This window comes from Falco cherrug, chromosome 8, assembly GCF_023634085.1.
Source record: "Falco cherrug isolate bFalChe1 chromosome 8, bFalChe1.pri, whole genome shotgun sequence".
NCBI classification, from domain to species: domain Eukaryota; kingdom Metazoa; phylum Chordata; class Aves; order Falconiformes; family Falconidae; genus Falco; species Falco cherrug.
This window is the reverse complement of record NC_073704.1, coordinates 51,625,275-51,641,000: the sequence shown is the minus strand read 5'-3', so window position 1 is coordinate 51,641,000 and position 15,726 is coordinate 51,625,275. Positions and strand designations below refer to the sequence as shown.

Below are 15,726 nucleotides of genomic sequence, written 5' to 3'. Positions count from 1 at the left end.
ACTTTATTAGTAGCTGCTAAATTGCACTATTGGACAATCAGACTTGGGATTCTGTTTCCAAAATTTGGCAAGGTTAAGCTTTTATAGTGATCTAGCATTTCCCCTCTGGCCAGGAAGCATTTCCTGTGTCTGTGTAGACTGGTTTTATTAGGGGGAGGGGAGATAAAAACCTTGCATATTCCCCCTAATCCTATCACATACTAAATCACCTCATCCACCAATGCTGCTTTCCCCATTTCCTGAGTTACTTAGCAACAACCATCCCTCCCTTTTCCACTCCCCCATCCATCCTTTCATTTTTTTCCCCTTTGCAATCATGATTTCCGGGCTGTTTAGAAAAATGAGGATGCTCAGCAGCATAGGGCAAGCTTTTCCTTCCAACCTTCCTTTTTATGCCTGCCAAATCCTTCTTGCCTCCAAAATGAAAATCCAGGCTGCCTGCATATGTGTAATCAAAGGTTAAAAAGCACCCCGGCTGACACCACGCATGTGTTAATCTGTGCTGCAGCAGAGTGCATCATTTCCACTTTGACCTCAGAGTTAATCTGCATTCAGGCAGAAGCTCCATTGCTTTATTCTTTCTTTTCCTTTTTTTTTTTTTTTTTCCCATCTCATTTGCTCTTTCTATTGCTTTAACAGATTTTGTTGCATGTGTGTGAGTGGTTCTGTAAATGTGTGCATGTTTATGTGTTTCTTCTTTCCTTGACTGTTTTTAGACTGTGAATGTCTGTGGTTTGGTTTTTCAGGTTTTTTTTTTCTTTTCTCCCAATTATATTATTCCCGTAGATTTGGAAGCTGCTGCCTGCTGCCTGAGCTGACGTTTTCTGATTATATCTGCAAAGGGCTTGTGCAGATCTAATTTCTGTCCCCCTGCATATTAATTCCCGCAGCTGGGCGCAATGTATCATCCCACTGACGGGACTTGGTAGGGAGGGGGGAGAACCACTACCAAAAAAAATTAAAGAAGGGGACGGATCCATCTTCAACCAAGAGGAAAGGGGAAAAAAACTGGGGGGGGGGGGGGGAGGGGGGGGAGAAAAAGAGATGATTCCTCCAAATCCAACAAGCCTGGGGAGCACTGCATTCTTGAATCCTGCATTTTCTCTCAAAATGATGGTGTGGGGACTTCTGTTCCTCTCTCTCATCCAGTGGTAAGATGTGCTTTCTGATTCTGTTGGGGGGGGGGGGGGGGGCGGCGGGAGGGAGGGCTGGGGGGTGAAGAATCCGTTGGCAAATTTGCAGAGCTGTGGTGAGAATGCCGGAGGTTTGGACAGTGTATTGCATTCATCTGTCTTCTAGCAGCTGAGATCTTGAAATGTTTTATTTCTCTTACAATTGTGGCTCTGCAATGGACAGGGAGGGTAAGCAGCGGCTGTGTGCGATGGTGGTACGTGCCGGGGGTTCCGCAGAATTCCATGCCGTATTAACGAAACCTTTTACCTCCGAATTAGTGTTTGCTACAGTGCATGGAGTTCTAATGCAGCTGTGTTTTGGGGACAGAATGTCAGTGCGTTCCTGCTTGTTTTCACCCCAGCAGCCACATCATGGCTGTGCCCGAGCTGCGGGCGCTGGAGCGCCGGGGCTTGGCTCCAGCCGGGAGGCGCCGGTGCCGGGCGATGGAACCAAGGACGGGGCTGCAGCGCCCGGCACAGCCCTCCCGGGGCACCCAGCGAGGTGCCGCCCGCATCTCCCGGCTGCTGAAATGCCTTTAATGCTGAGGGAACAAGCAGTGGGATGCGATAGTGCTCGCCGATCGTACGAGAGGAATGTTTACAATAGCATTTCCCCCCGCCCTACCGACACACGTACTGGGTGAAGATAACCTGTGCATGCTGCGTATGTGTATTGTATACAGAAATGTAAAGAGGTAAAAATCTTAACAGCAGAGCAAGAAGGAGTTTATATGTGGATGAGTAGAAAGTGGAGGGGGGGAGTGAGTACTGCTGCAGTGCCAAGCATTGTGCTGAACCAGACATTCTCACCAAAAAAAATGTGGAATGTGCATTTAAGGAGTGAGATGGGAAGGTAGCACTGCACTGCAAAGTACCTGGCCTTCCAAGTGGTACCACACTCGTCCTCACAGCTGCACAAGCCATGTTTTGTCATTGCTACAGCAGAGAAGTTAGTGCCCACTTCTTCCCTACTGCCAACGCCGTATTCATACAGGCTCCTCACTCATATTTACCTTCTTTCTTCTCCCCTCCTTTTACCCGGACACTACCAAACAAAAAGTGGCTTCTTTCTGTTTGCTTTTCTGATTGTTTAAGAAAAAAATCAGACTTTGTAGCTGCAGTGTTAGCATTTTAATTCTAAGCAAAATAAAAGGCCAAAATTGCTGGCCAGGAAAATCAAAAGTTGCTGGGTTTTAGGGTAACTTTCTTCACACAAAAAGAACGTTGTGAAGAATTCCTGTGAAAAGAAACTAAAATTTGGAAAATGGAGTAGAAAGTGAAATAAAACTTGGTGAGCCTACCACAAGGGATACTTTGTTACAATGAGTAAGGCAGGTGTAAGGTATCTTTGATTCTTGGAGAATCGTTAATGATTACTATGTGAATACAACGCTGGAAAATGAGCTTTTACACGATTTCCTGAACACTGGATTATTTTGACATAAAACTTCCACTAAAATAATTCCAGACATTTATTTTAACACACTTCCTTCTTTTCACTCATCTTTCAGAATAATATTGTTATTATTCTGAATTCCCAGGCATATATATGATGTCTGAGAAGAATTTTGTCAAAATTATTTCATAAGCTTTAAAAGAAACTCTTCCTAATGTGAATTAAAGATTTGTCTCAGCAAAAGGTTCTGTTTTCTGTTCATAGCCATCTGATAGCCAAGGTGGTTTCCTCTGACACCTTCCTGACCTCATAATCTTAAAGAATAAATAATAGGCAGAGAAAAAAAATTAAAAAGCTACAAGGGGAAAATTATGCTTAGTGCTTTATGAAAATATTTTAAACAAGTCAACACGTAAATATTATTTTAATTCTAATAATCAGGAGAAAACTTTTTTCCTTCTGTTGTGGAAGAAATCTTACTATTAGTTTTGGAAACTCATGGTCCAAGCCAAAGTTAACAAAGGTTTAACTTAGATACTGTTTATTTATAGCTAAGATGAAAGTTATTCTTTGTTAAAAACTCATTACACACTTCAGGAAGAGGGGAATATCATTGTGTTATGTGTTGCTTGTCTTGGATGCTGAAATTCTGAACAGCCAATGCAACTGAACACTGATGTATGTGCTCCATGTTATGCACGTCAATAAATGTGTTGACACCAATCAGAATGCACACAGAGTTTTAAGTATTTGAAGAATCTGATTGAAAAAATTGAACATAACAATTGATCACCAATATTGTGCAAAAGTTTTTCCCCTATTAATACAAAAAATAAGTATATAGAGAAATTAATTGTTGCACAATTGTTGATATTTAGAAGATTAGAGAAAGAAGAGGAAAGTCAAGGTATCATTCAGGCAGCAATGGAAGCAGCTAAAATTTTGGCACTAACTTCTGCAAACCATGATTTGAACAAATTCAGAATGAATGTCATACTACAGCACTGCAGTATTTTACCTTTACAACAATTTTCTGTATTAGTTTTATTACATGCACACAGTACATCCTTACAATTGTGCACACTAAAGTTTTAGGAGGAGCCTTCTTCCCATTCGCTTCTTGACATTCATAACTGTACTTCAAACTTCTTGAGTAAAGTTCCCCCATCACCTTATCACTTAGACCAGTGTCACAGCATTGTGCAGTCCATCACGTTGACAGAAGCTGTGTTTCAGCGAAAATGAGTCAAACCAAACTCCACAATTCTGGGAATTGTGCATCAAAATCTTGGCTTTTAGAAACACTTTAAAATGTAAATAAAATAATTTAATATTTGCACACTCAATATGGGGTTTAATTGGAATGAATTATGTGTCTACACTTATTGAACATATAATAGTAATCAACATGTTACATGTATAAAGATCACCCAGCAGCAAAGTTTTAAATAGATTTAAAGCTATATTCTACACACTATTTATATATAGGTTTAATTAGTTATTTTTTTCATGCTCCTTAGCTTTAATAAATTGTCAGCAAAAATCACATGAACACAGTGCAAAGTAATGTCCAGATGTGAAATGCTGAACACTAGCTACTTTTATTTTTCCCTGATTAGTGCCCAAGTAGTGTCATGGCAATGTTTTTATGCTACAGATAGATACGTAACCTGAAAACTGTCAAAGATGATCAGAAAAAAAACATGAATAAAGCACTAAAATAGTTTATATATGGACCATATAAAATACATCTATTTTTACTAGTAAATGACTGAACATAGGAGTAAATACAATTGTTTTGTTCTTGCAAAGCACTAGCAGTGTCAGTTGGGCTGTCGCACTGTGTGGTAAGTGATATAATAACAGTGATTAGAAGGGGCATGAATATCTCTGAGCTGAACAGTCATGTAGAATTACTGTAAAGGTAGCTAACATCAGTTTGTTATTAATTCTGCAGCTATAGTTATTCATACACTATCTTCCAATACTTTCACACAGTGTATAGCTCTCATATTCAGTTAGGGGTCCCACTGAAGTCACTTGGAGCATTATTGGAATAACATGTTGCTCAGCAAGAGACAATCTCTCAACTAACAAGGAATGTCCCTTTTAAAGAAGTGTCATCACAGAAGATGTGAAACTAGGTGTTGTTAAATGATGACTAAATCCTTGTCTATGATAGTATGAAATTGAATATTTAGTGGTGACTGGCCTACGTACTACAGTGTTTGTTTCAGCAGAGCTGAGGCTGTATGGACACAGGACCTAGCTGAACATTTCAGGGGTAGCAAGGAGGATTAGACTGCCTTTGAGTTCTACACAGCAATGCTGCATTCCTGACTGCTATCAGCTGTAATGCTGCGATACAAACTTGGAACAACTATTACTGTAATAAAAAGACTACCAAAACCACTTATCTGAAGGAGATTTGAACAATTACCTAAAATTCTCACTATCTCATTATTAACAACTTGGTGGGGCAAAAAAGATTACAGACACTGTTTCCCTACTTGCAAGTATATAATGATGTGAAGATGTGGATTAAGTCCTTTAACTAACTTCTGCTTTAGTGACTGTACCACCTAGCCGTAACCTCCATGCCAAAACTCAAGTATTCCAAAATACAGTAATGAATATGCAAAGTGATGTTAGAAAGTCTTTCAAAAAGTTTGGTTCTTTGAAAATCTGAGAAGTGAAACTTTTAATTAAAAGCTATAGAAACTAACTAAAAACAGCTTAGGAAATTAATCTACTGTTTTAATGTACTATTTCCCATATGATTAATATTATACGTCTTCTTCATGGCCACCCAAACCATACTTTCGGGCTTCAGTTAAAACTGTTCTTGATTAGTGCTGGTCTGGAGAAAAAAAAATCTTGTCAATTTGGATTGTGGTCTCTTTGTTTTCCTCTTTATGCTACATTTGCTCTGTTGACATATGTCAAGAAATTCTGTAACAGTTGCACAAAAATGTAAAAGGGAGAAGACTGATAGGAGTGAACAGATGAAGGGAAAAGAAGCAGGAAACTCATTCCAAGTCTCAGTCCCTGTACAATTAAGTTCTCATATACTTAAGTAATGACCACCACTTTCTCCAACAAAGAACTGAATTGTGAATTGAAAGCATGAATTATTAAATTATTAGATAAAGCATTAGACACAAGTGAGAAATAACAAACGGACATGCTTACAGGAAGGTTGATTATTTTTTTTTCATATCTGCCTCTTATGCCTGCTTAGAGTACATCTGTACTGCTCAGTACAGTACCTTGTGGAGATCCATTCAAGTAAGCTCAAAAGCAGAGGCAGTTTTAAGGTCAATACCTCTGACTGGCACTGTCCTGCAATGTGGTGATGCGCTAGTTCATTTGAAGCTAGCTCAGTACCCTTTCTCTTACTCTTTCCCTTGTTATGTTCAGCCCCTCTAGCTACAGAAGTTCTATATATTCCTAGATAAAAAGATTCTATAAGGGTGATAATTTGATATTTTTTTTTTAAACATTCGACAGAATAACTCGAGTGTACTGTGTTTCTTTGCTTCATTGGTACAGTCTGGACTGCTACTTTTCAAACTGTTTTATCTGCAGCCCCACTCACAGTCTCATACGGAAAAGGAGGTCGATTATGTGAGAACGGCAGTGAAGGATACAATACTAGCTGGGGGCCTGCTTGGTGTGAATTTGGGCTTAGAAAATATAGACATAAAGAAATGATTGACATAGGGATGTTAGAACTGAAGGGTGTTTTTTTTTCGTTTTCATGCTTCATAGCCTGTCTGCTGTTGTACTTTTTTTATGGACGTTTATTGCAATATAAATTCCCTTTAACACAGATGGTAAGGTTTGATTGTCCATTTTCCCGGTTATGTCTGCTAAGAAATCAACACCCTATCCTATACGTAATGCTAATACCTAAATCTCAGCAGTTTTAGGAATCTCCTCACATGACGGGCCTCGTTTTATCCTCTCAGTAATCCCTGAGCCCCTGAAGTCAGTCTGTTGCTAAGAGAAAAGCCAGGACCTATACACTATAAATTCTTACAGGTAGTTAAATGTTCGTAAGTAAGAACTGGGAAATAACCCAAAGATAAATTATAACTCAGTATGAATCTTCAAGAACTGTATCTTGCACTGCATAATGCTTTTACTTTTTGCAGAGAGCTCTCAACCTATATTCCAGCTGATTTACAATACCTCTAAACACTTTTTTCTTCATTTCTTCTTTTTCATTCTGTATAGAAGATCAGCTTAAACTTTACATTCCACTTCAGTCCACAGACTGTAACGTAAATTGATCTTAAGTGGCGCACAGGTCTTGTCCTGGCCCTCTGGACATAATATAATTCATCCATTCAAGGACAGAGGTGGTTTCCTGTGAATGGGAGTTCTGAACAAGAACTAGGGAGACTTTGTGGCAGTAAAAGAGAAAGAGACATGTTTGTTTATGTCTTCTTAGAAAAAAAATTGACAACTGAAGATAGAAATAGATGTACAGGTAACTTCACTGTAAGTAGAGCTATGCTTCTGTGCTCAAAGGTGGAGGCTGTTTACTTAGAACAAGATACATTCATTATATGATGAATAAAAAGATGACCGAAAGTATCAGAGAAGAACCATAAATCGCAGGGAAAAAAAGTCCATCACCATAGTCAGGTAACTATAATTACTATTAGGTAAAGAAGAACTTATTTCATAGAATGAGACTAGAAACAACTTGTTGAGCACTAATGAAATTTGGGACCATAATTGCCCCTAGTGAATATATCCAAAGCACCAAAAACAGGCTGAAGAGTTGTTTTAGTTGAAGGAGAGATGAGAAAGGAACAGCATAAAGTGTCCACTCTAAATGTACTGATTATTTTTAGACTTTAGACTCAATATGATGAGTGACTTCTGATGACCTAACATTCATTGCATGCCTCCTTTGATACTGGGTTATGGCCCAAATTGTCTTGATGCTAATGAAAAGCATATCATGACAGTCTGAATTCACCCAGAGTGTACACCAGTAGAGGTGTATTGCCTTTACTGGCATTTTATTTAGGTGAGCTCCTGGCTCAGAAGAGCTCCAGTGAAGTACAAGCTTTGCCACTGTTTGAATTGGGTCCAGTTTTGTATTTGTGATGTCCAAAAGTAACCTGCTTTTTTGATTCTTCCAATTAAAAAGAAATTCAGCTTTGCACTAAACCAGGTGGAGAAAAAAACTTTAAATTTTATCTTTGGAAACAAGAAAATAATATTACTTGCTTTTAAACTTGTCATATGAAGTGGTTAGATATTCATTTATATCAGAATGTGTAACCATCTACTTCAATGTGAGAAATTTACAAAAAACTATCTTTTTTTTCCCCCCATCCATATGAAAAAAGAGTGGGAAGAGGGAGATAGTGGGTACATGTTTTCACAAGTCCCAGCACCTGCCAACTGTCTGAGACAAATTGAGGTAGAAGAGGGGAGAAAGTGATAGGTTGAAGAAAGCATTGAGAGAACAGTGAGGATTACATCTAGTGTGATTCTGGGGTATTTGTATAGTTGTGACAGGAAACTAATATGTGAGTCTTGTCAGACTGAATATTGGATATTCAGTCTGACACACAGTGATATCCTTTTATTTATATAACTGGGTAATATTTTACCACAACTACTGTCCAAAAAGGGAGGATTTAATGCTTTGAAAACCACCAGTGACTGCATAAGCAGAAGAGAAATGCAGCAAACACCTTCTTGTGTAAATGACTACCTCAGCTGCATAATGGTTTTTTTTTTGTGATGCCCTAAGCAAATGGAAAAAGTTGACTGCAGAAGCATTATTGTTGTCTTCTATATATAGGATAGAGCACCCAATGAAATTATCATTGGCTGCCTCAAAACTCGTGAAAATAGTTCTCTTTCTAATCAGTGAAGTAACACAGAACTCAAAGATTCAAAAAAAAAAGAAAAAAAAAAAAGAAAATACTTCAAAATCCATTAAACTCAGTGGTAACATTTCATTACAGGAAATCTCAACCTGAACTTCTCTGAAAGTGGAGACATTTTACCAGAGAAGCATTGCTGTGTTTTCCTCCTGATTTCTTGCTCTTAGCTTCCACTATTAGCATGTGCCAGATGCAAAATACATGGCACAATACATAGCTGATGTGACCCAAAATAATCATTCCAATTACTGTAAAGTGATAACAGGTAATAGAACTTCAGTAATTTATACAAGAATCTCAATGCAACAAATGATTATCATCAAGGAAGAATATCACTAATATGTAAGTCAGATTTTCTTACCTACAGAATCAGTTCTATTTTTTCAGATTTAGTGGAAAGACATTTTCACATATATTCAGTAAAGTACAACACAATGTGTAGGCCTAGCTGTGAAATCTGGCCATTGTGTATGAAACTAAATATTACTCTTAAAAGACAGAACTTTCATCTGTTTACAGCCAGCCAGCAAAATATTAAAGAAATAGAATTTTTACAAATCCTAACCCAGATTATTACCAGAAATAAAACAACATCAATACATGGAAAAAAAAATTTAAAAGAAATGAAGGATCGTAATGAGCATTTGGAAGGAATGGAAGGAGAAGAATTTATCTACTTTTTTATGCTTGCATTAGCTCTTTCCAAATGATGCAGGTAATCATGTATGAAATTGTATTTTATACTGAATGTCATCTTGGACTTTGGTGTGAACCCTTGAGATGAAAGGCTAGCTATTCTTCTAAGCTATTTATCATCTTAAGCTTTTTGAATGCTCCATATTCTACAGAAAAAACCCTATGGTTCTATACATTGGTGAGAAATGCATCTTAAAGAGGATCTCATGCATACCCAAAATAACCTTCTGATAGAGTTCCCTGAAAAACAGTGGGTGATACGAGAAAATGAATGTTTTCCTTCAATAGTGATTCAATGTTGTATTGTGTAACACAAATAATATTTTCTGGTCATATGAAGGTTTTGTTAATCTGTAGTAAGATATCTTCAGATCTAAACAGAAATCTGCCTGCTGCAACAGACTGAGGATTATCTACTGAATTCCACTTTCATTTAATCCCCCTAGATTATTTTTCAAGAGAGAGAAAAAAAGATGGAATGTGAAAGAATGAGAAAGAAAACAATTAAGAGAAATTAATGGTAATGAGAAAATGCTACAAAGCCTTACTAAACTAATCAATGTATTATTCAATATACTGTTAAGTGATAATGTACTTCTGGAACCTACTGATCTGTGCATATGTTTGATAAAGCTGGAGAAAGTGTGTCACCAAACCAGAATGAATTATACTCTTAATGGTCATATAAAGTAATCAGTCATCTCTTAGCCATTTTTTGTACATCCTATGAAAGGGTGGTATAGGATGTATGCTGCTTTTCCTCTCCATAAACTGATGAAGACACAAAATTCTTCACACTGTAGATTAACACTAAAAAAACTTAAATCAGGTGTACAGCAGAGACTGATGCAGGCAAGGGAGAAGAGTTCATTAAGGAGTCTACAAACGTCTTTCCCTTTCTGCTATCCCAAACGTCTCTGGTGCTTATTTTGATAGGCCTAAGAGCCATTCTTCCAAAATTCAGGCGAATGCCTCTGTGTGCCAAAAAGTAATCACTTGACCCAAAAAAATCCATAATATAATTCTATATGCACATCATTAGCTCATGTTTATTTGTGGTAATGGCCAATATTTTCAAAACAACTGTGAAACCATTGCCCTAATAAGATACCACACCAAAGGCAAACAATCACAAAAACGCCAGTGAATGAAGAATGCCACCAAATAATTGATACATAATTAAAATCACAGTCAGCTTGACCTTCTATAAATGCATCACTGCTAGCTCTTAGAGTTACTTAGTACAGAGAGTAAGGACTTTAGCTATGAGCCCAGAAACGCTGCACAGTTAGTGTGAATAGAAGGCAGAACTGAAGGAGATATGGAAGTGAATTATGAAGGCTGGAATTATACAACTTTTTAACATAGTGACAACAAGCTTGTTATTACTTCAAATAGAAAATCAGCACAGGGATTCAGAAAGATGAGTTATTAATGATCAAATGAACAAAGATGATAAATGAAAGGCAACCTTTTGCATAAAATGAAGATAGCCTGTGTGCATGTTTTGGAAGTTAGAGGCCAGGGAAATGCCACACTCAAATAAGAACACAAGTGAGAAAGCGGGTAGTAGTTCTTAGTTATGCAGTAACAGGAGAGAAGCAGAGAAAGTAGCTGCCTTACTACAATAAGTAACTTTGGTTGCAGGAGTGGTCATGCTTTAAGATGGCTTGGAAGAGAAGATGAGGTGTGTGATCCATGTAATATTATCAACACTGACAAGAAATGTCTTAGTAGCTGTACTTGAAGACTGAAAAGATACCTTCTGGCTTCTATATACGTAACTGAAATGATGCATTCTGCTTCTACAGACTGTGAGGGCTGTGAACCCAAATACATTTCAGTATCACAATTTTGTTTTGTAAAGTAGTAAAGGAATCACTGTTTTCTTGCAAAGTAAGGATTTGGAAGAGGGGAACCTTACCAATGGTAAAACACTTGGGAGAACCTTAGAATACAACCACAAATATTGCTGCTCTTTTATTGGACCAAAATAATTAACTAGCATCAAAGACTGCATTGCATTGAATAAACTTATCAGATATTTGTAAGCTCTTTGGGGCAAAGACAATCATCATTACATTAAGAATGTGGGTTTTTTTCATTTTATTTCCCTGGCTTCTAATGGAAATGCTAAAAAACCTCACTAAGCCGCTTTAAAGACTTAAATCATGCATTTAAAATAACTTAAAACCTTAATAAAGCTCTAATGCAGCCCATGAGATTAGAGCCACCACAAATTTTTAGGGGCAAATTCTTAACTTCCAAGGCTCTGATCATATTTAAGAGGCAATGGTGACCAACATGAAAATATTCTTCTCTGCCACTAGTTATTGTGAAACAAATCTACAACTCCGCTTCCTTGATGTCAAAAGTTTGTAAAACTAAGATACCTTTATTTTGCCCAGGTGAGGACAGTGTTTCCTCTCACAACACGCCACCATTGACTTTAGAGAGAGCAATTTCTCAGAAATTAAATCAAGCAATTCCAAATTATTTTCTATTAATATCCAACCATTTTTAATGACTTTTATACCTCCTTAATACACTTTAACCATTTAATATCCAATCACTGTTACTCTGGATATACTTCTTAATAAGGATTATTTCTATAAAGAGTTCCAGAATTTACTATTCAGTCATCTAGGGAAAACAAACCCTATATAGATTTGATTTTAAAAGGGAATAGGAATAATTTTAGCCTTACAGATTTCAAAAAGTGGATTTTATTTTAAGCTTTGAAATAAAATTAATCTTTGGCCAGTAACCAAGAACTTTAGCTCACATGGTAACTTTGAAAAAGTTCTAAGTATGTGAAGGCTCTTGGAGAGTACTAGAAGATAAAATCGTTTGCAGCTTTAATTATACAATTTGTTAAGAAAAAAAAATAAAAAAAGAGGAAACATACTATATCTGTATTATTAATTCTTCTGTTATGGTCCCCAAAGCACTATCTCTTTTCATGTGTCTATCTATAGCAGAGAAGCAGCAAAGGTGATTAAATTCCATGCAATATATATTCATAATAAAAATTGAGAAACATTTATTATCTGCTATTGTTACCTGCATATGTAATGTCCTGAGCTCCTCAATAAAATAGCGATTAAAATGACTTAATGAAAAAAGCCAGAAGCTTAATAGTCAAATTGTGTCCAATCATAAACAGTACATATTTTAAATAGGACTTCTCATTTTAATTTACCTGCAAGAATTCCGAACAGTATGTGAAGAATTTATTTTTTTAACAGAGACGTGCAATGACACCTTGGGAAACTGGCTGAGGCAGCTGAACCGCAGTTCAACTCTGCAAGGCTTTAAACATTCAAGCATTGATCCAGGAAAGCATTTTCACTTGTGTTTAAATGTTTACCAACATGGCTTTCTGCACGAGGATCAGAATACTGAGCAGTTGGCAGTATGAAAAGCGTAATTCTGGAAAATCTGACAGATATAAGCTAAAATTGCCAACATTGCCAGCAAGCATATTCCAATTATGTCCTCTCTTCTAAATTATTTCACTGGTAATGTCACCTAGAAAACTGTACTGCCTGGAATAGCACCTGTTCTTTATTTAAAAAAGTATTTTAAGGTAGGTTTCCCAAATTCCCCAGGGATCCAGGAGGATAAATTGTACGTAGAACTTTTGCTTCAGTGGCTTACAGTGGAATTTCTTCTCATCAATACTCTGTCAGTTTTTCTGCATAAGTCTGTAACTGATAAAAAGCTGCTGGAGCTGTAGCAAGGGAAACTGAAGATTAATTTATCCATGTGGGAGATATGCTATGATTAGTAAAATATCCTTCCTTAGCTTCTGGTCATGTTCCATGAATTTCAGGGGTTTGCCCACTTTCCAGGTTTTGAGGTCTCCATCCTCACCTGATGATCCCATCTGGCATCTTCTCGAGTCACGAAAAGACTTTTCTTTTTCTTAATAAGTTCCTGATAGCGCAGTTGGGATAAGGTCCACAAAGGACCAGCAAAATGTCTGAGGCATCATGGTACCTTATCTGTACCCATAGAAAATGGGGTCCGAAACCATCTGTATTTTGCCAGTTAGTTTATTCTTAGTTGCCATGATGCTTTGTGTGACCCCTAAATATCTTCATGGATCTTGCTTCAGTCCTCACAAAGAGTAAAATCTCCACAAATGACACCACATGTAGCTGGCGCTGGTAGCAGCTGCCTATCACTGCTTGGTCTTGTGTTGATTCACCTTTAAAGCTTCTTGCTGTCATAACATGGTGGATGCTCTGCAGAGCTGTGAGAAGGGGCCAAGGAAACCTGCTGGGGATCTGGACATTTTGGTCTGAATATGTTGAAGGTTTGGTTTACATCTGAAACTGTGTCTGCGACATATTTAGTGGATCTTTGGTTTAGCCACAGCATAGAGCTGCAGTGAAGGCGAGGAGAAAAAAACCATATCCTCTTATATAATCTTCTGTACCAAAGGAAGTATTCCACCTCTGTATGTCTTTCTGTGCTCTGTATCATTCTCTGTAGCATCTTATTTTTATTCCATTGCTAAACGTATTTTGAAACTTCAGTTACATGAGTCTACATCTCCCAGACCTTAATGTGGTTTCTCCCTTCCAGGAATTTCAGAAATAAATTGGTAATAGTTGTACCTTATAAACTTGGTTCCCAATGCAGTTTTCCAAAATAAAGTTTTTGTAATATGTTTATGGCTACATCTACTGCTATTTCTGACCCTTGTAGTCAGTTCCACACATTAATCAAACCCACTCTTAGCTTCTGCTTGTACTCAGTTATTGTTCTGAGTCTTGCCCTTATTTTTGAGTTATGAGGGATCCACCTTTCTCTGTCCCTGAATACTATCTACATATACAATAAGTTTCTAATAGCTTTCTCTTTAAAAGTTCCTTTTTTCTTACAAAAGCAAACTTCTCTGATCATAATCAGAACAATGATAATTTACAAAATAAAATTCTACTCTCTATATATATGTGTGTGAGAGAGAGGCAGAAAACGTATACCAAAATATTTCTGGAGGAAAAAGAAAAGTCTGAGAGATATGTGTTTGTATGTGTGTGAAATAGAAATTGCTCCTATTTTCCTGGTGTTTTGACTAGCTATTATAGTCACATTTAAATATAAGAGATGGGAAGATAGGCTTTGCAGTGATCATTATGCCTAGCCCACTCAAATGTCAAAAATTTCAGAGCTAGGTAGAATTTGCATGTTATGTGCCTTACATTTTTACTTATTAGAAACTGATAGAAAGGCCAAAAAGAGAGAGAAACGAGACACTGAGTTAACCCATAAACAATTTCTTCTCACTAAAATAAAGTTGCATATTTATCACATTATTTATTACTTAGAACCATTAAAATGATTTACCATTTTTCAGAAAAGAATTTTGAAGTTCTTGCATAAAAAGCTGAATATACTTAATAGTGAGATTTTCTTTCTGTGCAATGAATATCCAAACTATGTGTTTTACATCTTTTTCTGTACCCAGGCATTTCTTTTTGAAATTGTATTCCAAAACATTTATTATAGTGGGGCATGAACAGGAAAGGAAGATGTAGCAGCTTTGCATCAGTATTTATCTTGGAAGGAACACTTGTGAACTGTGGCCTGTAGCCCTGCAACACAACATCGGCATTGCTAATGGCAGGCCATAATATTTGCACTGAACTTGCTAGGCCTCAGGACAGAGGTGGTCAGGCCTGCTGGGTCTGAACTTCTCTCGACCTGCCCAGAGCTTTGTTTTACTTAATTTCTTCAGTTGCCACAGCAATTTCTGTAATTGGCCAGGTATCCATGGCTAATCTGTGTGACTTTTTGCGTGGTACAACCATAGTTTTATACACACAATAGCAACAAGCAGTGACTCCATGAAGAATGGCTTATTTACATAGCTATGTAGTGTGGAGAAATACTATCTTAGTATGACAGCAGAAGCCTTGAGAAGTGGACATTGGACACGGAGGGGCATAGGCACGGGGTGATATTGCCATTGAATTACTTTGCCCGGGTGCATGTTACAGCAGAGGTGCTGACGATCCTTATCTAGAAGCTAGGATGTTAATGTGCCCTGCAGAGTTAAGGAGTCCCTCACATGAAACCATCCTGGTAGTACCAACCACCGAGGAAAGTCCATCAGAATTTCACAAGAAAACCAACACAGGCCATTTCATCAAAATAAATAAATTCTGTAGGGGAAATTCAGGCACACTTGTTGACAGTTTTTCTACTCAGCTGACACAGAGACATTAGCTTGCCACTTACATTCTTAATGTATCACACATCTACCCTGTTATCAGAGCTAAATTCCACATCCACCCCTGCACAGTCTGTTTTATGAGCATGAGTGCAAACAGTGTCTTGCATGATTTAACTTGGTTTATGTGGGAACACATGGGTTACTATTGGTTACCATGCATTAAAAATGAAGTTAAAACAGAAGCATTGTTTTTAAAAAAAAACAGCAAAAAATAGTTTAATTTCTACCATTTGCTTACACTCATTTTGTGAATGAGTTAGCTTCATGATGAGTTAATTAAAGACATGCATATCAAGCAAC

General features: G+C 37.3%; 1 protein-coding gene across 2 annotated transcripts in view; it reads left to right on the top strand.

Annotated features, from left to right (window-relative positions):
* Positions 1-324: 324 nt before the first annotated feature.
* GABRG2 (gamma-aminobutyric acid type A receptor subunit gamma2) overlaps positions 325-15,726 on the top strand; it is a 69,016-nt gene continuing 53,614 nt past the window's right edge. The window contains exon 1 of one of the 2 annotated variants that reach the window (XM_055719172.1): positions 325-1,151. In XM_055719172.1, the coding sequence (XP_055575147.1) occupies positions 1,045-1,151 (107 nt within the window). In that variant the 5' untranslated portion in view covers positions 325-1,044. The remainder of the gene's footprint in view (positions 1,152-15,726) is intronic. The other variant, XM_055719171.1, reaches the window with a different exon arrangement.